This window comes from Echeneis naucrates, chromosome 9 (assembly GCF_900963305.1).
Source record: "Echeneis naucrates chromosome 9, fEcheNa1.1, whole genome shotgun sequence".
Taxonomy (NCBI): Eukaryota; Metazoa; Chordata; class Actinopteri; order Carangiformes; family Echeneidae; genus Echeneis; species Echeneis naucrates.
This window is the reverse complement of record NC_042519.1, coordinates 6,349,744-6,375,123: the sequence shown is the minus strand read 5'-3', so window position 1 is coordinate 6,375,123 and position 25,380 is coordinate 6,349,744. Positions and strand designations below refer to the sequence as shown.

General features: G+C 39.7%; 1 protein-coding gene across 7 annotated transcripts in view; it reads left to right on the top strand.

The window, feature by feature from the left end:
• Positions 1-303: 303 nt before the first annotated feature.
• ncor2 (nuclear receptor corepressor 2) overlaps positions 304-25,380 on the top strand; it is a 77,729-nt gene continuing 52,652 nt past the window's right edge. For 6 of the 7 annotated variants that reach the window (XM_029509920.1, XM_029509921.1, XM_029509918.1 and 3 more), the window contains exons 1-4: positions 304-514; positions 18,390-18,588; positions 19,310-19,422; positions 24,514-24,691. In XM_029509920.1, coding sequence (XP_029365780.1) covers positions 18,481-18,588; positions 19,310-19,422; positions 24,514-24,691 — 399 coding nt within the window. In that variant the 5' untranslated portion in view covers positions 304-514; positions 18,390-18,480. Of the gene's footprint in view, positions 515-18,389; positions 18,589-19,309; positions 19,427-24,513; positions 24,692-25,380 lie in introns of all 7 variants that reach the window. The other variant, XM_029509923.1, reaches the window with a different exon arrangement.

Below are 25,380 nucleotides of genomic sequence, written 5' to 3'. Positions count from 1 at the left end.
AATATATTTTATATTTAAAAATTTGCATACACATGCACATCAAAGAAGACTGTATATAAGAATAAGAATATATATAAATATATGTGTGTGTGTGTTCTGGTGTCATTGTGGAGGCTGTCTCCGTTGCTGTCTGACTTTAAGAGTACATCACTCTATCACCAAAGTTGTTGTGTGCAGGGAAATGTACAGTCATTGAGTAAAGAGGAGGGGCGAGAGAGCCTGCGGACCTATGGAGAGAGAGAGGCGGTTCAGCCCCGTTACGGTGCCAGCGGCAGCGGCTCAGGGAGTAATACCAGACCGCCGTGTTGTGCAGGCACAGGCACGACATAGCTCAGGAACGCCAGCGGAACAAATGAAAGTGAGCGCTTCTCTTTCGTGTGGATTACTTCAGGGACGACACACTCAGTCGAACCCAGAAGCTCTTTAAGTGAATTCGGACCCGCTGGCGGAGGACTGGGACATTAGCTACTGAAGGAAAAGACCGCCGAATGGTTCCTCCTGCCCCGCCGCTAAGGTTAGTTAGCCTCCGCGGCTGGTTGTCCGTTGGCTTGGGAAGGGGGGAAGGGAGGGCTGTCTGCTCTGTTGTTGGACGACGGGGTCCGGCTATTATTTGGAGGAGAAACATACATAGCCGTATTGACCTTTTCTAGGCTATACGTTGCGTTAAGCCGCACGGGTCGTCGACCCTTTGAGAAATGTAACGTTAGAGTTCAGTTGGACTAGCTGTTTTGCTTGCATCCCTACAATACTCCTAGTTGCTCGGCTATCGTGAGCTAGTTAATTATTTTATAAATCAGGAACACGTGCTACATGGCTAGGCTAAGCTAGCTAAAGGCTAACGGTGTTAGCTGCCTAAGCTAGCTGTCAGATCTGCGGAGTAGCAAATGATGATTGAGCTGAAGAATAAACCTACTTTGACCTCCTGTGCGTAAACGCATCATTCCCCTCGTAACATTCACAAATCCCACTGCCAATGAATGTGGACATCTGTCAACTACTTGTCAATTACACTGTGACGTCTGGCTAAGTTAGCCTGCTAAGTTAGCTATGCACAAAAGCGTCCGGTTTGCGTTTGTAAACACTGGAGTTGACTGAATGCGCAGCGTCGATATCCAAACTAACATTAGCCAGTAACTCGGTGCTTTGTGTTCAGGTGAATGATGGTGTGTTAATACTCAGTTTCACTGATCTAACCAGCCTGATGTCATGTCACTAACCCTGGTAAACGTGACCGACAGGTGAGATAGCGACGAATGGCTGTTTGTGTGAGAGAATATGATGGTTTTCGAGTAAGACTGTGCTTTTGAATCTCAGCCTTTTTCTAAAATTTCCACGTAATTTGGTGTTGTTATACAATAAGATCTGCTATTATTGAGGATATCCCAGTGTTTCTGCAGGCAAGTGCTATTGTTGAGGCTGTCTTGGTTGCCATCTGAGTGTTGCCAAACTTTTTAGCAGCACATTTTTACAGACACGTTAACATCTCCGCAAAACCCTTGTGTTGCACCGAGGCTCCGGAAATTTCCCCTGGATTATATGATTCACTCAAATATGTGAATATGTGTTGTCGTAAGGAGAGGATGTCCGTATTTGTCAGCTGCCCAGTCTCTATAGCCACTGCCATTACAGTAGACTAATTTAGCAGATTGACCAAATTTTTTTTTTTGCCCCATTGTCACTGCTCCTGGACATGAAGGTAACTGGATTTATATTGTGACACTGCAAAATACTATGGACCACACCTGTAGGAAAAGGTGTCAATGAATATACAGTTGTATTAAGCTCAACCTAACACTACAATAACATCCGCAGTGACACTGAAACACTTTAATTCAAAAGACTTTGAACAGCAGTTATATTTATATGTAGTGTCATATGGATTGAATTTGTTATTGAGAAACAGCATACATATCTTTATAGCTTTGACCCTCAGTTGAATGAAAGTCATACACTGGACAATGATTTACAGATAGCATTAAGATAATGTTTACAGCATATTTAATGGTTGATTTGCCATTTACGTTTAAGTACCCACTTTTTGTGTTAGTTATATTTACTTTGTAAAGGAGTTACTTGACATGATGAAAGTGTCCACATTGGAATGGCTGCGACACAGTGCAAAATTTATTTGAGATAGCTTCTATTCAGCTACTCCAGCAAAAAAAAAAAAAAAAAAGCATGTTATACTCTCACACTCTCACACTTTTGTATCTAACCGTTCACTTTATTGAACTATAATTTCTGATCATATGTTGTTCCCCCAGGAAATTTTTACTGAGGTAATTGCCAGTGATCTTGATCCATCTCAACTGGTGATCCACTTATCAGCTGATGACCTCTAAATAATAACCACACTCAGTAAATTCATAGAATTAGCTGTTTGCAGCCCATGTTTGCTATAAAATGCAAGAAATTACACAGAGCATCATCAAGGGTCACTTTGGAGCTTGATGGATATTGAGACACCCATCTGCTCAGTGTTAGCATTTCCTACAGACATCTTGTCCTCCAATTTGTATTATTATGGTTATTAGTACATTAGTGTCTGAAGTTTTCTTTTCCAATAGCAGTCACTTATGCTCCCAGAATAAATTAAAAAGCAGAAATAATTGATTCAGATGACAAAATATTTGGTGCAAGATTAAATTTGAATCTGAAAATGTATCTCTAAGCTTGTTAAGTTGAAGACAGAAAAAACGCTTTTATTGTCATTGTTACACACACTGAGAAAATCAATGCACACACAACAAAATCTTTTTCTCACTCTGAAATAAACATGTACAGACAATCACACACACACAGGGCCCCACACCATGCACGTGCGGGAGGCAGCTCAGCGCACCTTGGCGCAAATCGGGGGGAACAGTGCCCTAGAGGTGGACTGGAACCTCTCCACCCACCAGTCCGCACTTTACATTTCTTTGGCCGGGCTAGTTAGGGTTTGTTTATGATATGGACACAGTTAACTGGTGTGTAGCCATACTGTTTTTAGGTATTATACTAAGCGATACTGCCAGGAGAGAATTTGTGTGACAAGGCTGACAAGGCAGGCTGGAGAGCACTAAATCTGTAATCCACAGTGTGACATTGCTGGTCTGGGTTATGTGCATAGGACATCATAAGCTTTGCAGTTTGGATTGCAGAGTGTTAAATGAGAGTGAGGAGATGTCTCCCCCTTTATCCAAAAGGGTAATGGGGGCAAAGATAATCCTGTTCTCAGTGTTGTGCCCCAGGGAGACTATTTCACTGCTATTTCAATTTCTGCACATATTATGAAACACAACATAGTTATGAAACTGGAAAGGGGAGAGGTGTTGCTCATTTTATTGTCTGTAAGAGATAAATCCTTACACTGAATGTCTAATGAGGAAAAGTATCATCATGAATAACACTTTATGTAAAAAAATTCACAAAAGTCAAAAATTATAATTAAAATTAGAAAATTCCTTGTAAAGACACATATTACAATTTATAATATTTCTTACTCAAGAGAAAAATTATGAGAGTAACATTTAGACCAGGCGTAAAAGCACAACCTGCAAGAAAGATTTTCAAACTGGATTACTGCGACACTTGTATTGTAATATGATGCTGCTGCTAGATACAGCAGATTAAACTTTTTCTAATGTTGTAATGTAATATCACTTACAATGACCATGGACAGTTACAACCTTTCTCTCACACAAAAAGCAGTACATGGAATTATTTTGGCTTAAAATTTGGTTTACATGCTGCAAGCCAGTACAGATAAATGACAAGGAAGTTTAACATGCATCTTTTCTTTTTTGTCCATAATTAAGTTTACAAGGGCTTCACAAAGTGTGATATTGCAAGTTCAAAAACCAGATGGCCTTGCTGGATTTTTGAAATGGTTCAGGGTTTTAAATAAATCAGACACGCTTTAGTGGAACCATCACTATCTTGTGGGCAAAACCGCTCTAAGACAATGAAGTAAAGCCTCCTTACCATAATTGATGCTTATTTGATTTTTTTTTTTTTTTTTTATTAGAGCTGGGTCAGCCAACATCCACACATTTATCTCCTGATTGAACATGGTGAATTGGTAGAATGAGACTACTAGAACCACCAGTGTTTGGACTGGAACTGCCCAGCACAATTGGTATGCTTAGAGTTTCAAGGCCCTAAGAGATTATAGTGAAACATTTGGTCAAATTCAAATTGTATTACAAGTCACCATCTTCTTTAACTGTGTTTAAGTGTGATCTTTTGCAATTAAGGTGAATACAGTCATGGTTCTTTTCAGATTTCAGTGAGCACTTTGTGCCACATATTGACATAAGTTTTATATTTAGTGTAATCACACCACATGAAGTAATGACACAACTTTGGTAAGTTGTGGTGTACTTTATGAACCCTTAGCTTAACATGCAGACCCAAAGAGGGAAATATGAGGCAGTCACTGTGAAACTGCCTTCCAGGCGCGTTCCCTCCTCCCACCCAGTTTCCTTCTTACCGAATGAGTAACGGCAGCTGTCTAGCATTTCTTGTTCACCAGTGGACTGCACCTGGTAGGTTTCGTGTGTTTGGAATGTTATGCTCGACTCGGTGTGGATATAATGATAAAGCACAGCTGGTCAGTTGCACTGCGCAAATTACTTGCAATCAAAGTGTCATATTGAACTGGACACAGTGTCACCTTAGTCAAAGTGGCTGTGTTGGATTAGAAGTTGAGCAGTTGTACTGTTTCCTGGGATTGTCAAATGGAAAACCTGATTGTGAAATGTTTGAGATTTTTCTCATCCTGGCAGACTCCATACAGATGCTTCAAAGAAGCATAATTTTAGCCTGTAGCTGATTTTTCCCTTCCTTGTAATCCCCCCACCCCAACTTTAAAATTAAGGATGCAGTTGTAGTTGTCAATGGGTATGTGGGGCTGTTTGCCTACGGGTCAATTAGGTCACAGAGACACAGTCTCACTGTCCAGAGCTCAAAGGGCCATAAAAAGCTTTTCTCTTATATTCAGACATATTCAGTAAATACTGACCGAATTTCCAAGAGCTTGCAATTTTGACTTAGTTTCCGTTTTTCTGCATAACATTAACTTAGTCATGCTTCTTTTACAGAATAATGCAACTCAAAACCCATGCTGCTGGCTTACATGAAATAACAATCCACCCTTTATTTCAACAAACCAACGTGCTCATAACTGATTTTGGCCATTCTTTAGGGAAGCACAGTTTACCACTCAGCTGTGTGCATGCTCCTTCTGTAACTAGCAACACAAATTCATATCTACTAGCCATTTCTTTGTTATTAACTATCTAAATTTTCAATTGCATAACTTTACTAACTGAGATTGGAATATTTTACCAATAATGTTACCAGCATTAAATGCATACACACTTTAATGGCAGGGCAGCTTGGAGGAAAAATATACCTCTTCTCCTCTAATGTACCTCTTCTTGGAAGCGTATAATATATTACAATTGTCTGGTGCTTTCTGTAAACACTCATATTTTTTCCCTTTTGGCATAATGGTTTAAATCAGTATTTAGACTTTTCCTTGGCCTTGTAAAATGCATAAGTCACCAGCTCTGTAACAGCAAACATAGCTCTGCCATAGTCATGATACTACTGGTACCCGATGGCCTGGCAGTTCACATTATGTGTGCATGTGAGTGTGTTCTTCTCCTTTGTATTAAACAAATATTACAAAAAGCAATTAAGTATAGTTGATGATTTGCTCCTGCTCTCTCCTCTTATCGGACTTGTTAGATTTAAGTTGTTTGTTTTCTTTATATGTGTATATATAAAGAATGCATGTATAAAAGAATATTGGCAGTATAGTGGTTAGCGCTGTTGCCTCACAACAAGAAAGTTCTGGGTTCGGTTCCCCGGCCTGGGTGTGGGTCTCCTCCGGGAACTCCGGTTTCCTCCCACCACCTAAAGACATCATGCTGGGGTTAGTTGGTGACTCTAAATTGTAATGAATGAAAGTATAAAACAATATCCCTTCCCTCCCAAGAATTTGTCATAGAAACCTGAGTTACAAAAGTTTCAGAACATCACTCCATTTTCTAGTTAATCAAATTGACATAGTGTAATGTCTTTGTACTCAGGTTAAATCGTATAACAAATAAGAAGTAAGTTGTTTGTGTTCTTTCTGTCTTGCTAGTTAAATATTGTTGAGAAAGGCTTTCCTAACATTGTTCCAATTCAGCCGAGGCCAGTTCCTTGTGGTTTAACTCTGGAGGCTTTGCTGGTCTTCCCTCACGTGAGGCCTATGCCTGCTTCTTCTTTCCTTTGTTTTGGGCCATTATTTTGTTTTAACATGGCTCAACCAGTCTGCCTTCCTCTGTTATTTACCCCTCTCTCACTATTCCTTTATCAATATACAAAACAAAATTATAATTTTTCAGTTTTCAGACACCTATTTTATTTAAAATATTCTACCTTGGGCAATGAATTACCTTTGTTCTTTAACTACTCAATTAAATTTAAACTAATTTAAACTGGTGTATCCACTATATGAAAAATTCATATCATAATATAAAAACAGGTTTTCGGTATGAACCAGCACACCGCCCAAAAATCATCAAAATAGCTTTATATGTCCCTTTTTTTTTTGGCGTTGAACTACAAGCTCAAAAACTTATCAGTCCCTCTTCTTTAAACATACTAAAAGAGGCAGGCAGCGGATTACCAGAGATTAGAAAAAGCTCTGTGGTAAGTGAATCACTTGACTCCGTTACGCAACAGAGATGACAGCATGTTATGGGACATTGCTCCTGGTTGTGTGTAGGCTATGGCTGTGGGTATTATGATAATTTTATTTATTTTTTGTCAAATCTCTGATTAGCCTCTATGGCTCATCAGGAATTGGTGTTACAGCATTTTCCAGTTAGTTTTTTTTTTTTTTTTTTTTAACTTTTAGAGAGCATAGTGGTGGTTAAGAGGACACACCTCAGGGTGGATCATCTGACACTCTAAATATGAGTGACGTAACGGTGTAAGGTATGAAGAGTAATTACAGGTTATGGTTTGTCTCTCTGGAAGGAGTGAACTCCTGCCTTGACATGTGCACTACATTCATGACTGTACAGTTTGAAGCAAACCAGTCCTTTGAATACATCAAGAGACAAATCTGCTGGTGTGATGTCTGCTCTGTGTTTTGTGTTTACATTTTTCAACCACTAAACCCTTCTCTGTTCATAACTCAAAACCTTGTGTATCAAATTTTGGTGAGGTGTTTGATATGTTGTCTGTGTATGACTATTAGTGTTGGACAGTGCGCACGTGCACTTCAAACCTCCCCCCATACATAATAGAAGCTGTGTGAGGCTACCGTCGTGAGGGGCAAATAGAGGCACTCAGGTTGCATGCTGCCACACAGAGGAACATTTCAAAGCTTTTGAATAATTAAGTAGCAGTGAGGAGGAAGTAGGTTACCCCAGCAGACAAGTGTACTCCTCAGTTTTATTTCCTACTCCTCAGGATGGAGAGCTGAATGTCAGGTGGGCTTAAAGAGCAGAGCCAACAGAGAATAAAGAAGGATTTGTAAATTGAGACCTCATACATCAGAGCAATGCTATTACTTACTATGTCTCTAGCTGTGAAGTGTCTGTAATGCCATTCAAGGGGATCTTCTGAAAATACATTTGTGTCACTAATTAACAAATACAAAAATCACAGCAGCAAATGTTCACACTTCACCAGTGATGGATTAATCCTCCTTTTTAAATATTTTTTGGAGGATAATTTTTTTTGTATATTATTTGCAATTGTACATGGATCTTTTACAAATACATTTGAAGAAAATAAGGCATGCATCTTTGTTGTGTGTGTGTGTGTGTGTATGTATGTATGTATGTATATATATATATATATATATATATATATATATACATATATATTGGACTGTAATATTTTTTGTTAATTGTAATGGAATGATGTAATATTGATTCTTACAGATCAGACATTTCTCAGTAATCATGTATATATGTGCCAAATTTTGCTGATAGTGGTTACTTGTAGTTGTTTTTATTAGGGACCTTTGTTGAAAGTTATTAGAAAACGCATAATAAAGTTACTTTAAGCTAAAAAACAACTCATACGAAGGAGAGTTATGTAACTTGCCTTAAGTCACAACAGTTACTGACTGTAATATGAATAATTATAGTCTATGTTTCTGTGACACAGTTTACGGGACTGGCTTGGCTCAGTTTTCATTCGCTGAGGCAACGTTGATGAGCAGTCTTTCACTTTCTGCCCTGCTTGTGCTCAGAGTGGTCTTTAAGTGGATATCTGTTCATAGTTAGTGTCTAGTATGATCCATATCTATCTATCTATCTGTCTGTCTGTCTGTCTGCCTATGAATGGGACAGTAGTTATTTTGAGAACTTGACAACAATGATGTCTGTGTATGTCTTACAGGATTTTATGAAAATTAGACATTCATCATTGGTTATGTCTTTAGTTTTCCACCCCTCCCTCACTCAACGTCCCCAAAATAAATAAATGATGATAAAAAAAAAAAATTCAAACTGGGAAATTAATGTAGAATTTTTATACTGACTGATAATGCATACACAATTTCAAGGCTTGGAAATCAGCAATGAAGAACTTTAAGTGTCACTAAATCAAGTGTCAGTTATACAGCAACTTTCATGCATAAGATTAATAAGAAGCACTTTATCCTCTGATGTAACTTAATCACCAATAATTGAATCGAATTGTTTCTCTTGTCCTCCTGATTCCTAACGCTATAAATGAGGTATAGAAGTGTAAAGAAGCGTAACATTTTATTAGTCACGTTTTCTTGCGTCAGTCTCCTGCATTGACATTTGAAAACTAAGCAAAATGGTTAATTGCAGCTTTAAAGGACAGTTTGCTTTGTCTGTTTCTGTAATAACTTGTGTTCTCTGTAATATATATATCTTTATCTTTAACATATCTAACCCCCCCCTCCCCCTCCCCCTCATATCGGGCAGTGCACGAATTAAGTTTGTTCAGGCGGAGTTGGTGTAAGTCACAATGCCCAGCAGAGGGCACAAACCCCTGGGGTAAATTACAATAAGAGATTTGGAAGTGACACATGCTTTTCTTTTGCATTTATTTATTAGTATCGATACTTTTTTAGAGTAATCGATACTCACATGAGTTTCGTGTCAGTATCTGTATATCAATGACACAGAATCGATGCCTCCATCACGACTGGTCAGCTCATTCAGGAACCCTCAAAAAGCTGACCCTGCTGGCTAGCAAATGTCTTGCCACTCCAGGTAACATTGTATATACGAAACAGTCAGCTCTCCTCTCTGATAAATAAATAAACAAGTCTGTCTCAGCAGCTGACTAAACGATGAATAAGAAGATCAAGATAGTTTTTTCTTATTTAAATTAATCAAATTATTCTAAATTAATCCACAGCGGCTATGGGATTAATCTGATAAAAAATTTCAATCATTTGACAGTCCCAATATACGACTGCATTCAGTACAAAATATTTGGTCAGTTGACCAACTTGTATTCGTGTGATAATACACAAAGATTACAATGGCAGCTCTGTGCTCCAAAATTATTTCCAATGCTCCAAACATTTAGTTTCAGAACTCTGCATAGGTCTCTTAATTTGAAACTCGATAAGTGGTAACAGCTGACCAAGGTGAGTGGGATGCCGTCATTTGAAGTATACATGAGTATACTCTGTGTATGTTGTGGACTGGGCTTACTTCTCAAACCTGATTGGTACAGACTCACATCACTCCTGTAAGCGTTGGAGAAAACGGTTGAATCATTTTTGTTGTCTATTATAACTCTATTTATGTTGGGCTACATATGTTTTAATGTAGGACTAAGATCACAACTTTAGAAAAAATTTACTATGAAGAACGAAAATGCTCAACTGTTCAGCGCTCTGCCATGTGGGTTAATGTGTTGTTCTTTTTAATCTGGGTGTATTCCAGAGGAACCATTGATCGATAGAAACCTGCTTTTGCAAATTCAGTATTACCGCTGAGATTATTTCCATTTTTATCAGTGATCTATACGTCAGTGTACTTGCATCACCATTGATCGTAAAAGGTTATTCATCAAAGCAATAATATTTAAAGTGTATCCATGGTATTGGCATGTGTCTCTGACCATAGGGAGTAGCTTTCAGATTCTGCACTGTGTTCTGGTGGAGTGCCTTTGCCTCCATGGTTACAGTGAGTCGCAGTTGGCTGAAGCAGCGTGTGCGAAGGCCCCAGTTCATTGCTCGCCAGCAAGGAGGGGGAGGGGAGAGCCTTATGTAATTTCACACAGTTTCAGTGAGGCGGCCGCTAACAATGGAACAACTAGGAAATCCAATGGCTTCTCGCATGTCCACCATGGATACATCTGGGTGACCACATCTGGCAGTACAAGACAGCCAATCATTCACCCTGTTCATCTTTCTTCTTTGCCACTGTCTGGTCTCTTCCATATCCAGTTCCAGATTTATCCAGTCTGTGTTGAAGCAGTTGTGTTATTCCTCCAACTGCATTTCCTTGATTGTATTTAGAAGCATTTCCAGGATTTGGATCTTTGCTGGTGTGAATGCATCCTTCCTGCCATACAGCATACGAGTCAGAGAACTTATCAATGCTTTTTATAAATACTGAATCTTTTCAAATCTCTGTCTGAAGTAATACAAATCACACAGAAAAAAAGCTCTATAGAGATAATTGCCTTTCCTCTTTTGTTTTAAGCAGAAAGGCCACGGCTTTTTAAGCACGTCTTGTTAATATAATGGAAACTGATCGTAACCTATATTTATCTAAAAACCTTTCTGTTTAACTTCTCCCTGTTAATCTCTGAGCTGGAATTGTTTTTGTGTGTTTTTTTTTTTTGGCACAGTGCTGATCTGACCAAATTAAAGTAGTAATTTGTAAACTGTTATTTGTTAATAGTGACTATATTTTTTGCTACAGATAAAATCAAGTTTAATGTTCACATCAGTGAGTTAGGGATAAAGTGTCAAAGCTGGAGACAATCTTAAGGTTTTATATGCTGCATTTTAACATTGTTTATATCTCAATACTTTTCTTCCATTTTCACTTTCATAATCCCCCAAGCTTTTTCTTCTCATTAATATTTTGTTCTTCATTCAGATTATAAATGAAAGGTGTGACAGTTTGTGGTTAAAGGACTTGATTGTATGTCTTTGTCAGACAAAAAGTAATGTCAAAGTTGACTGGGTGTTCACACTTTTCTCAGTTGCTGACTGTTTTCTAACCACGGAGTTCCTGTATGAAAGTTGAGCAGTGGTGAGGCAAAATCTTCCTTGGGTGTGGGGATGTTCTTTCACTGTTTGGTACTAATAACAGAGCTCTAGCCACCTGCCTGCCAGGAGCAGCACTATGTATCAAACTTGCACATAGGCAAAAATTATGTCACCTGCTGCCTTTTTATAGCTGCTCTCTACCAATGGATACTTTCTTGTTAGTACCTGATCCTCCTTTTTTTTTTTTTTTTTTTTTTTTTTTAATTTTTTGTGCTTCCTTTGTTGGGATGACATTTTGTTACATGGCCAGGCGATTTTAGTGTACCCAAGAAAATTAAGACATAAGATGAACTTGTATCTTGTGTCGTATGCTGACGTTGAACACATACCCACAGTAAATATCTTTTAAACAGCATGGCATCTGCACCATTGTTTTTCACCATGTTTTTTTTTTTTTTTTTAACCAATTGGTGAGGCGGTCTGCCTCGTCAGCATGATCTTGGATATTACTGCTCGGCAGTGTAAAGGGCGTGGCACAAGGGTTTAGCAGATCTATGGGTGTTTTTCCTGCTGTTGTCCAATGCTTAATTTAAAGGTGCCTGCAGACAGCGTCCCAATTTTTTCATTGACTGTTGCACCATGATTTCCTCCTCTTTTACTTTGCTGTGTTTTGATTCGTTTTGCTTTTGCCATGGCATTGCTAATGCACAGGCCAAGAAGAATATCCAATTCTAAGGTTTAAGCCAGGGGTAGGGAACTTTTTTGACATCAAGGGCTACATCAGTTTTTCTAACTTGTTTCTAGGGCTGAACTTTATTTATTTTTTTTTAACCTTAGAACAACTCATATGAAAGTTGAAAAGACTGGCTTATTCACTGATCATCACATTAGATCCATGGTCAAAATAAAAAATTCCAAAAGTCTACAATTACAAGCCACTCACAGAATTTTGATTAAATATACCAGGTATTCAACTGAAAATCATAACTTTTTGTCTTTTTGTCTAGCAGCCATTGCTGCATTACATGTAAGAGCATCTATAGAAAAGTACCAGCATCGACAATAATATTCTAACATTTTCAATCTCAGTGTCGCATTTTGAATATAAGTTTAAACATAATGCTTCCATACCACATTCTGCATTGTCAATACAATATTCTACACTTCTGTACATAATGCTCTCTACATGGAAGTCATACAGTCATAGCTGCCCTTGCAACTCACTTAGCCTAGCATGTTTAGTACTGTAGTGCCGTTCCAGGTTGGCCTTTTTCAGTACAGCAAGTGATTCTCCACACACAAGGCAAACTGGCTTGCCCATCACTTCAACGAAGAAGCGGTCTTTGGTCCATGTTTCTTGGAAAACACGACATTCATTATCCACCTTTCTCTTCTTTGCAAATGCCATGCTAGCTGTCAGCGCAGCTGTTAGAATTAGAAGTCTGTGACAGGTTAGAATGTGTTACTTATTGTGCTGACCTGACAATGTGACTCGTGACTCTCAACTTTCGAAATGAAATGGAAATAAAATCTTTTTTTCCCCATTATTTCGGGCAAAAGTAATCGCCTATGCTTGTCATTTGTGAACATTTCAGCTTAGGATTTTTTTTTTTCTTTCTCAGCCAAATGGCATTGCCTCCACGGGCCGGATTGAAGACATTGCAGGCCGGATCCAGCCCCTGGGCTGGACGTTCCCCTTCCCAGATTTAAGTAAAGAGTTGAAAGACTGAGGCTCTCTTGTACAGTCAAGAATAACATTATTCACTCAAGCAATGCAAAGGCAAATCAGAACCAGGCCTTGCATGGTGCCCTGGGTAATGGCAGTGTTGTACAGAACTCCACAGATAGTTTTGATAAAACAGTAGGGTGAGGTCACTTGGAAAAGGTCTCAATGTTTCCACTGTGTTTATCTTCAAGAGTCTTGCTTACCACATAGATTAAACTTGTTTCTGCACCCTGACCTTATAAAACCTCTTGGGGCCCCAATACTGAAGCATTAGTGGATTAATTTTAAGAGCTTTGTTTCCATGTTAAATCTGGGCAGAAGGAGAGGGATGTGCAGGGCGGGAGTGGTGAATTCAGCAACTGCAGATGAATGTTGCAGAAGTCCCTCAAGATTTATCTTCCCCGATCCCCTTACATTTCGCCTTTCAACCCATTTTTTTGCTTAATAGTTAGACCAAGATCTCCTGTTGCAGTGACTTGTTAGTCTTGTCTTTCACTTGTAAGATTTTGTTGTAATTGTTACAAAGTGATTGCTCCAGAAAGACTGGTTGAGAAGTTTCAGTTTCTGTTAAGCTTGTACTTAATTTGTAAAGTTGTTAGGGTATGAACAGCACGTGACTTTTCACCTGTGCTCTCAATCCTACCTGGACAACCCAAGCTGGAAGTGAATATCTGAAAATTATTTGGCAAACAATTGTTTGCATGTGGATATAGTGTTTGTGAGTAGTACTGTATCGAGGTTGGGCTTGAGGGTGAGTGAGTGAAAGGGTAAGCAAGCGAGAGCCTCCTTGTCCAGGGCCCTTCGGTAATGAGGCTCCAGGGAGATAAATCCTTATGAGACCTGACAGGGTGCCACATTCCTAGGTTGAGAGTCCTAGCAGCCCACCTCCTCTGAGCACAACTCTCTAGGGTAGGCTTTATATACTTCTGAAGTTGTTCCCAGACCAAGCCATATGCCCATTGCAGTGCATTTATATGCCTTTTGACAACAGCTCCATTCCTTTGATTGGAGCCATCATTTCTTTTGGCTGTTGTTGTAATTACAGAAGTCCTAGCTTCATACCACAGTGCCCTGGGTTTTTTAATGTAAAAATAACTGCAAAAATATTCTACAGACATCAATTTAACACATCAGTGCTGTTGCAGTGATGGGTTGATCACATGCAGTTCTATTAAGGTCCAAGCTATGCAATCAAGGCACTCAAAAAAAAAAAAATGCTACAAGCTTTTAAATCTGCTTTCTGGGGCCTGACTGTCAAGATACCAAGGCAGACTAGGCAGAGATTAGATTAACTGTTAATGTCAGTAGAATTGAACTGTTGTTTGAAGTCAGCCTCCTGCTCGCCTTGGCAGGCTGGAAGCCGTCTGTGTGCTCTGTGCTAGTATTTCCACAGCTATTCCTAAAATGGAGAGGGGAGGGTTGGGGGTAAGAGGATGAAATTTTGGCTCGCACCACTGAAGGCTGAGGCCCGCTCTCCTCTCTGGAGAAGACGAAAGCAAAAGAGAGGGGAGAAGGAAAGCACACTGGAGTGAGAGAGTGAGGTGACTGAGTTCATTCACAGTATTGGCAGTGAGCCAACGACTTGCCTGTGGGTGTCTGTAGCAGTGCCAGTGCATGTGTTTAGCCTCTCGTCTGGAAGGCCCCATTCGCCTCAGAGTTTATGTCAAAGCTCTCTCATTGTGTTTGGCCTCTCATCTTGATTCAGGTTTTTTGTCCTCTGCAGATCTTGTGACTGCCTTCAGACTTGTTTTTCCTCCTTCTCAGGGGAATCTCTCTGGGTTGGACAGTCATCAAAGAGAGGCGTCTGTGGAGGATGGCTTATCTCACCCTCTCTTTGTCTTGCTGGCCTCTTTTTCTACTCGTTGTCGAGCATATTTGTATTCTGTGTCAATATCATGACTTTTTCCTCATCTAGTATTTCACCAGCGTTGGGCCTTCACTGAAGGACTTCAGCTTTACACTGTATGTGGTATGTTTATCCAGGTTTGTCTGACCAGTGTGCACCAGTTTCTTGAAAATATTTTGAAGCCACAGTTTAGATTACTTGACACAAAGGCAAAGTGTCTCATTGGTGTAAGACTTTTCAGCAGTGTTTTCTGACCTTTCTGCCTCCCCGAGTCTATGTTTACAGAGCTCCTCTGTTCCTTAAGGCCAGAGCAATGTTCGGCCTTTCGTAACAGAGCCCTTCGCGTAACTGAAATCAAGTGACACTTTGTATTTGTAGCAGTGAAGCAGGAAGAAAGGGTAGAAAGCACCCCCTCTTTGTGCAACAATAAGTCAAGTCCAGAGTAAGACAATGGAGACTGGCACATTGGCCCTCTACCATAAGTTATACTGTGCTAATGTGGTGTCGTCTAGTGCTGGTTTATTATTTCCTTAGGTCCTTATCTCGTATGACTTTCAAGCAACCACTTACAAGAACTCATTTCCCAATCAATTTGTAATCAAGTTTTCTGATGACACCATGATACTTAGTCTGCTCACATGTGAGTCTAACATCTGGTGTGGACATTTGCTGAATGATGTGATCTGAATCATTTAAAGATAAATGTAAAAAAAAAAAAAAAATCATATATATATATATATATATATATATATATATATATATATATATATATATATATATATATATATATATATATCCCAGATCCATAAGAGATCCATAAGAGACCACATTCTGATAAGTGTTACAATAGCATCAATAACATCAAACAAGTTTCCTCTTATATCTGGGAGTCAATGTAAATATTATGCTAATCCATCTTGAGGTATGGTATCTCCAACTGGTTTGGCAACCTGACTGTTAAATATAAATCTCAAATAGCTAATCTTGCAAAAATTACTTGGAAAATCATTGGCATGTCCATGCCCCCGATCACCCCCGAAAACATTTTTGAGCTAGCAATAATAAGACAAGCGCAGAATATAATTTCTGTTCCCTTGCATGTTCTAAATGCAGAGTACAAATTACTGACATCTGGTAGAAGATACAGAACTCTGAAATGCAGATAGAATAGGTACAAACACTCATTTGTTCCTCTCTCAATCAAATTTCTTAGTAAGAACTAGATGCCATTTGACATGGCGTGGAAATGTACAAGGGTGTATAGGTGTGTTTTTTCTTTCTTTTTTTGTGTGTGCGCGTGTCTTGTTTTTTTGTTTTGTTTTTCTTTTTGTTTATTGTGAATGTATGTGTGCAGCAAGGCAAATTTCTCCCAAGGGAGACAAATAAAATAAACCTTGAACATTGAACTATAGGCGCCTATGTAGATGGTTTACCTGCCTAGTGAGCTTATGTCTCCCAATATATGTTTCCAATCAACCTAATGAGTTACTATTCATGGGCAAAGTATGTAGGCATATGAAGAAATTTGTTTATTTTACCCCTTTGTTGATGTCACAGTTTTTCCAAGAGCAATTAAGTTTTTCTAATTTAAAAAAGACCCATGTAATGCCACCAGAATCTGCTGTTGTGGGGCTACATTCAGAAAGCTGCACCCCTAAAGGTTTGTTCATGGCTTCTGCTTGTCCTTGGACAGATGTAGACTGTGGATTCTTATACCCACGCTTTAATTGGAGCTATGTGTGCATAGACTTGATACTTATATGCACACCAGAAAATATGACAGCAAGTAGAAGTTCTCCTGTTTCCTGTTGTTTTGTTTGACTGAGCATTTTGAAAACCGTAAAAGATTAACGTAACAAGATTAGGACCATGTATGCAAAGTAAACAGTACATACATGCAACCATGCGGACCCATGTGGATCCATGCAGACATGGAAACTGGAAATTGGCCTTGCAGGTCCAAGCTGTTGCTAAATCATGCTGTTGTTGACTGAGATGGCAGCATGAATCAAAAGCCGCTGAACATTGTTTTACTACGTTAGCACTATGTATACAAGTCCTACAATGCCTGTATGTGTTCATAATCAAAATGAATGAACCACCCAAATTTAAAAAAAAAAAAATAAAAAAAATCTTACTTGAGTTAAAACCAGATCAAAATGGTAAACAAACCTTTCACAGAAAGTTCTATTGATGATTTTAATATTAATGTCAACATCAATTTTCACGTTTATTACCAACTTATGGTTAGATGTCCTTTATTTTGAAAACGGGTTTGAAGTACATAGTGAAATTCAGCGTGAAATCAAATTCATTGTAATCTACAAATAAAATGCTCCATGGGTTTGGCTCAGTGCTGGTGGCTTTTCCACCCAGTACACCCAGAGCACTTTGTGTCAAGATTTCGATCAGTGCCATGTTGAGAGCCCGCATTTCAGCCACCGTGCTGTTCTTGTGTGCCCAACTCAGTGCTGAAACATGAGCTATGAGGGAGCGGCGTCATTAGTCAGTGGCTCATAGAAATGGCAGGAGTCCTAATTTCTCTGTTGGCAGGAGTCACTGGCACACACATCACAAGTATTAGTCTAGCTACTACTACTCTCACAGGCTTTTTGGAGTGTGTGAGAATACTGCAGTAACAGGCTGGAGGTAGCTGAACATTATATAGACCTGAAAAATCTATCTTCGGTATTTTTTCAGAATGATAATTACTAATCTTGCACTGTGGTTCAGATGTTTTAGTTTTATGTGCCACATGTTAATAAACGTTCTAGTTTCAATTAAAGTCAGGAATGACTGAAAAAGCAAAGTAAGTTATGGATCCTGAGTTTCAAACTTATATTACTGCAGGTGCTTTTTGTGATCTTGGGAAGGCAGATGGGATGGTACCATTTATAATTGAAGGAAAATGCTATGTTTAACACCTGCAAATTTTGCAGTCTTTCTCCTCAACCATTCCAAACCATGTCGATGTTTGGGAACTGATCGCATGTGACCTCTGTCACAATTTCCTCATCTTGGTTAAACTGTTGACTCCTCTAACTCTTATTTTGACATTTCCAACAATCTGTTATATGACACGCTGCTCATAGCATAATACCACGAGGATGCATAACATCAGGAATTAAAACCTAGTGCCTGATTCTCAAGGCCCACATTTCTATCTGTCATTGAGTTATTTATGTTTCCTCTAAAGCCCCATTAAACTCAGAGTATTTTTGGTTTACCAGCTCGCTGCTTGACTTGGCTGGTCTCTATCTGTGCGTCCTCAGTATGGGCACAGTGGGCCATTCATGAGGAGTGAAGGAACGGATCAGTCTAGCAGGTGCAGGGACTCTCACTTCTTTACTAGGAGCACTGAAGGGGCAAGCAGCTGTGGTAGGGAGGTGATGATATTCTGATATCCGGAGCAGACAGACACACACTTTCATCTCTGAGTACATTGGAAGTGCTACTCAGAAAACATCAAATTGTTTCCAAGCAACAGTTTTGTACATCATGCAAAATGTTTAGCAATGTTCTATACAGGTGTGAATGTGTCCAAGGCAATTTATTTCAGGTTGCTCAACTACAAAAAATGTACCATGGCTTATCAGTCTTTTTCTCTACAGGTTTCTGGCAAAGGGAAACAGCCAATAATGCAAGGCATCTGCTCTGTAGCCACACCCACTTCCGGCCTGTAGAGGAAGCGGCTGTGCCAGCATGTCCTCTCATCCCCAGTCTGTGCCGCCTGGCCGGAGGACTGGACTGGACACAAGGCACCTGCCAAACCCTGCCAGTCTACCACTGCAGCTGCAGCGGGCACCCACGGTAAGGGGCCTGTCTATTAGAGATTTTACTGTAACTGTAGCCCAGGCTTTGCAGGCTTGGATAATATTTAGTAAACTGGATTTTACTCTGACCTGGTGGGGAGGTTCTGACCCCATGAGCTCTCATTTATAGTTTTCCAAACAAAAACATTTCTTGGCTACAATGTTTTGCACACAGAACCCTCATTAGATGGTGAAAGTTCATGTTGACATCATAGACTCACATTTAGGCTTCCCAATGATTTCTGCCCACATTCCCTAATTATGAAGATTATGTTATTCTACATATTAGAAGCTGTGTGCTTCAAAGGAGAGTCCTCTAGATGAGACAGAAGTTCAATCTGTGACCTCCAGTGTTTACAATTTTTTTTTTTTTTTTGGCTTCTGTGTGGCGGGAGAATCCAGGTCTTACCCCCCCATGATCCCAGCAGCTGCACATGTACTTAGTCCTACTGCTCCATCTTGTCATCAAATTCAGGAGGAGATGAGGGTTGATGGGCTATGTCCCACAATCCCTGATTGGCAGAAGCACAAGTTAACACTAGCTGTTGGGGTTAGCCCACTTATGTGAGAAATAAATTAGAAAGATGAGCAGGAGTGAAAAGTGCTAAATAATACAGAGGACACTAGGTAGGGAATGGCGGGGTGTCATTAGTATTTTATCTTTGCATTCTAAAAGAGAAGTAATTAGTGCTGAAAACTTACTGTTGTTTGTGTTCTAGGAAGTGGGACTGGTTGACTACCACTCTCATGCCAGGGACTACAGTTCCCATTTGACCCAGCCCCATCGCCGTCGGCCTTCCCTGCTTTCAGAATTTCAGCCTGGGAATGAGAGGCAAGTTCAATTCACTTATTAGCAACATGATGGTACTATAATTAGAATCCAATGCCTTTCGTAACATCATCATTTTTATGTTACAGACTGTACTTGGTTTGGCTTGATGTATTCTACGTTTGTACAGTATTTACTCTACATGAGGATCAATGAATATCTTTGCTGTAAATGCAGAATTATCTTATTACAAATGTTATTCACTATCTTTCTTTGTTGGGTTTTGTAGATGACAATGTTTTTAGCTTCTTCCATTTTCCCTCAGGTTCTAGATGCATACCCTGATTTCCACAGAGTTAATATAACCTTAAAATGCTTAAAATGGCAGTGTTGCCCCTATGTTTGCCTTGAGTCTTGGGAACAGTTGGACAAAGCATGGCCAATGGAACCTCATGCAGGCTGCATTTATATGTAGTATTCTTCTTAAGCCTTTGCCTGTTAACCCACCCCCAGTGTAATCCTAATGTAATTGGCATCCAAAAGCCGTTCCTCTGTAATGTTGTGTTAAATGGCTCTGCAGGCAACAGCGTTTGCAGAGTTTTGCCATCCTCACGTAAGTCAGGCAAAGCATTGTATTGAGCAGTGCTTTCTCTCTGGAGGCACAGCTCTTGTACCTACTGAAGTTGTTTATTATTTATATAGCCATGCTTTTTTAAGGATGGGTCTTGATGAGTACTTTTGAATTATTTACATGCTCCCAATGAATTGTGCATGATACACAGAGGATAAGAGACAAGAATAATTTTTTTCTCTTCAGTTTATTGTCATGGCATATTTTCATTCATATGTTAAAATGTCCAAGGGGTCGAAAAGTAAAATTTTAAAGAGGTTAATTTCACAAGAAATCAGCTAGTAGATATTTTATACAAGAACTGTGTAGTGAGTCTGGACTGGCCCCGTCTTTTAAGATATGTCAAATGTGCAACAGTATTACAACAGCAGACAGCAGATGGTAGAATGACTCTGTAGCGATGTGTGTTGCTCTTGCGTGCTGTGTCAGTGTCTTTAAGTATCAATCACATGGGATTATGATCTTCACTGTAAAGGCACTGTTTAATGGTTAGCATAGCCTAGCTCAGTGTGAGAACACCAGGTCATGGGTTGATGTAGAAATAAATACGGCACTGTTCAACTGCTGCCCACCAGCTCCTGATTTGCTGACTTTCATTCACTCATAAGTACTTTGGCAGTCCCTCTCTGTATAAATGTTGCTTGTTTCTCCAAGACAGATGCCTTATGAAATTTCTTTAGTAGACCAGTAAAATAGATTTTCACTAGGTAAAATGAAATCCTGTCATATCAAAAGGGGAGACTAGCCGTTAGCCCACATTTCTTTGTAGAGACTAAAATAAACTGATAGTCTTGCTGGCAGGCGTATGTGAGTGGGGAGGCTTGCAGCTGAATATATCATGCCTTTGGCATTCCTATGGAGGGCTGAGAATCCAGTAAAGCCCTCATTCTGTGTTTTCATTCAGAGACTAAATAGTGTAATTCTGGCTTTAGCAAACCTTCAGGCGCTTGTCCTCATATGTGTGCCTTTCATAAGTCTGAATGAATCTGTTCACCACAGCTTCATTTGTAGCAAGCTTTGGTTGTTCACATTCTGACAGAAAATGTAAGTACTAGTATTACCTTAGAAACTGCACTTTCCTTTAAGGATGGCATTATTTCTTCCTTGGTATGCTAGTTTTATGTATCTTTTTTCTACTCTTTAATTGCATTCAGTCGAAGACAAGGTGAAAATGTGCATTTCAGTTAATGCTGCACATTTAACCTAATTGCAGGTCAGAAATCCTCAATAGAATAATCACTGGTGAGCAACTGTGCTAGTTGTTTGTTTCTTCCCCCTCTCTACTCCAGGCAATATCCCAGTCACTCCGCCTCTTCCCATCTGTCTGAGATCACCCAGGCTTCTTGAGAAAGGGAGGGAATACATTTTATAACAAGCGTAACAAGAAGGAAAAATGACTTAATAGGGTTTCTTCCCTAGTCAGAATGGAGAAGAGATTTCAAACAAATGTAGTGTAGTAATGTACATGAATTTTCACTGTGCTGTGATAATTTTTATAGCTAGGAACTTTGATTATTGTAGCAAATGGGTGTTAGAAATATGTGTGTTAGAAATAGATTTTTATTTAGAGTCTTTTATGACTCAGTGATGTCCTGTATGTTACCTGATTTCCATAATATTTTTTTCCTCTCCAATTAACAATGTATTGTTTTAGGTTGTACATATTTTCTGATATTACTACATTACTTAGGGGTTTTAGTAAATATGGTACAAGTATGTGTGCCTTCTTTATCCTTCTCAGGGATACCCTTTTAAAATTTGATTAGGAGTTGGATCAATGCTGATTACATTCTAAATACTGATAGCCTACTTCAACTATACTTGTTTCTACAAAAAAACCTTGTGGATCCTAAGACAAAAATATTTTCAGAAAAATGCTTTTCCTTATTTCAATACCCAGCATGGAGTGGTTGTAAATATCTCTGCCCCCTGTTGATTTGGCCATTAGGAGTTGATTGTGATTTTGAAGCGATTTTTATTTTATTTTTTTTTTCTCTCTTTTCTCTTCTTCTTTTTCTCTGTTCAGCGATATGATCACAGCAGATTTTGAACACATTTAGTGTAACTTTTTTCTCCCGGTCATTGTGCTTCCCTCTTTATGTGCTGAGTTTCATTCATCCCAGCTGTGCTGTAGTGCGCGGTTAGCTTCGTGGTCTGTTAGCCATCACAGCTGTGGAGCTGCTCCTCTGGGAAGCAGCAAAGAGATTGGCAGCCACACAAACGCTGTAGTGGTTTCACAACAACAGGCTGCTATCAGCACACATGATCTCTGTTCTTGTCGTAATAGGGCCCAAGCCAATAAGAAAGTGATGGAGCTGTTGTGTTTTGTTTCCCCCTTCCTTCTCCTCTCCACATGCTCCGCCCCCTCTACCCCAAACACATCTTTCTCTCATCCTCCAGACAAATCCTCCCCAGGGATCAGCTTATTCTGCACGCTCACAAGAAGGAGAGGGAGAGAAAGAAAGAGGGAAGGAGAGGGGGAACGGGGGTGGATGGGTTTGAGTTTGATGATGTGATTATGTAAGTGCCAGCCCTCTATGGAGATGAGGAAGTGTGCAAGTGAATGAGTGAGAAAAATGTGCTCGGGAGGAACAGCCACACACCCGCTGGCCCCCCTATTTTCTGAACTACCTTTTTGGGCATTTGTACAGTGGAACATCCAGTCTTTTTCTTTAGCTGACAGTCACTGACACCTTTCAACATGCAAATTTAGCCTCACATGTAAGGGACATGATCCATCTCTCCTGTGCAAACCTCTGGTCTAGTCAGAAGATGGTCTTGTATTGTTGCACCAACCTACTAGCACCCTCCAGGCAGACACAGGCTCCATGCTCTTTGGCACACAGAGAAACCACACACTAGGCCATTGTGGGCCTCGACCGGCAATTATGGTTGTGTTTTCCCTCTCCTCTTCAGAAGCCACTTCCATTTTGACACTGGCAGCAAAGTCACTGACATTCTGGCATCTGCCTTCAGGGCAGACTTGAGAAAACGGTTCCCTCAGAAAGAACAGGGAATCATTTACATGTGGGCTAATAAAATGTCCCAGATCTAAGCAGCTACTGCAGTTAACATTTAGAAGCTGTCATTCGCATACACAACATGAGTCCGATTTACTGGTGTGCTGTAGCTTGTTACTAGTCATCCCCTCTACTAGTGTGCTAATGAGTTTAATGAATGTAGTGGTAATGTGTAGGAGGGAGTTTATATAGGTACCATGCATGTATGACTGGCTCATGTTACAGTATGTTGCCTCCTCCGGTGTTAATTGTTAACCCATCAGATGGGTTCCAGTGTCTGGGTACTACATGGTACGTGCCTCCTCCCAAAGCAATAACGAAGCACTTATGGGATTCTTGTGTGTGGCCATTGCCTGTAAAGCCCCACACATGAGTGGTTCTACTATAGGCTGTTAGATTTAAAACCATTAGATGGTAGTGCTACAGTGAGTCACCATTTCCCGTTTTCTTGCTTTCCTTTCTTTCCACTTACCACTACTGAGTGACCCATTACATGCTCCCAATTTGCAGAAAATTGGTCTTCGGTGATTACTTTATGATGATTCTGTTTCAACCAAAGTATGCCAGCTGGCTGTTGTGTGTGCCTCGAACACAACAGAAAAGATTTAGGTCAGCCTGATCTCATGCTGTAACTGTCATTTTTTTGTACAAATGTGTCTCTGTTCAGTTAAGTGTAGCTTTTTATAAATGGGATGTGATCAGGCTACTGTGTTGTCACAAAACCACCACCAAAGCTTGTCTATTGCTGAGAAGATCAATATTTTCTCAGTGGCACTGATGTCTTCCTGTCTGGGTTGTTAAAATCAGTCTTATCTTTTGCCCCTTGATTCAATTGATTTTTACCTTTCACTTGAGTAATTTGTTATTGAGGTCAGTCTTAATACTTCAGGCAAAAGATCACAACATTCAAAACGTCAAACTTCACACATGGTCCTTATCTTCCTCTAGTTTTCCTTTCCCTGCTACAGTGTCAAGTTTTGCTCAACTTTCATCAGTTACAGCTGTGATTCATCTGCCTTGGCCTCAAGTATACCACAGCTTAGCTGTGCTTTCAGCTGAATGCCAGTACATAGAGTACAGCCATGCAAACAATGTATGTTAACAGGCTTATAATTAGCATGCTAACACAGACTTTAACATGGTGATATTTATTTTTGCTACCCTCTTTTGTTGGTGTCACTTTCAAAACAGAGCTATTAATCAGTAGCATTAGAAATATCCCAATATGACAGCATCCTCAGAGTGTTTATTGCTCATGCCTTGGTGTCCACGAAACCTTTCAGTTTGCCGTTTCACTGCTGAGTTAAAATCTTACAAAAGATGCAAGTATATGAAGGAATTACTATTTTCTTTTGTTAGCTTTTACATCACTAAGTCAAACAAAGCTCACAATAACCATGTTGTGGTAACTGTTGCTTGTGCTGTATGTTTTTCAATATCAAGTTAAAAATAACTTTCTCTACTGTTCTCTCATTTGTTATGTTTATATTTTCTCTGTTACAGAGGGCAAGAGCAGCATATTCGCTATGAACACATATACCTGCCCGAGCCCAGCAGCCAGTCGGAGGTGGAGTATGCAGAGATCAAACGGCCGCGTTTAGAGATTGGACCGGAGTCTCTAATGAGACCTTCATCTCACCGGCCACCATTGTCTATTGGAGCAGCTGAGGACATGGTGAAGGTTAGTAGACACTATAATGTCTGATACAGGGTGAATGAGAATGTGGGCAGGAATAACAAGTCAAGACACAAAATGCTTTTGCGTAAAGTGAAGGAATTCTTTTGTTTAAAAAAACATGGTTATATATTAAGTTGTCTATTTTCAAAATCATTTTGAAGAAATTGTATTTTGAATTCTGTTAGTGCCTGAAAGGGGTTGGTGAATTCTGACTCATAATGTGGATACTTCTTCTAAAAAATGTTATGACTGCATTCTGGAAAGCTCTTGTTTTTTTGGATTAATTCCAGTGGGCCTCCTTCAGAGCCACTGAGGATATTATTAGACTTGCTGGAGATTCTGCATAGTAGGAGCTGTAGCTGTATGAGCAGCAGTGGGAAAACTAAGGGAGTTGTGAAACGACAATTAATAAATAATAGAGATGACCTAGATTTCAAAAGACTGAAGAGGAAACTGTGTGAACTGCACATCAAAACAACTGGCTGCAGTGTAGAACTGCTGATGGGGAGGTGTTAGTGACGTTACACACAGAACTTCAAATCGCCAGGGGAGACAGACAGCCAAGGAATGGTAAATGGATACACCAATAACAGAGGGTACGGTAAAAGAAAAAACCCACACTCTTAAGCTAGCAGGCAAATATTCAGGAATGCTAGTAATTCCCCTCAGACCAGCTCAGGCTGTAAACCCAT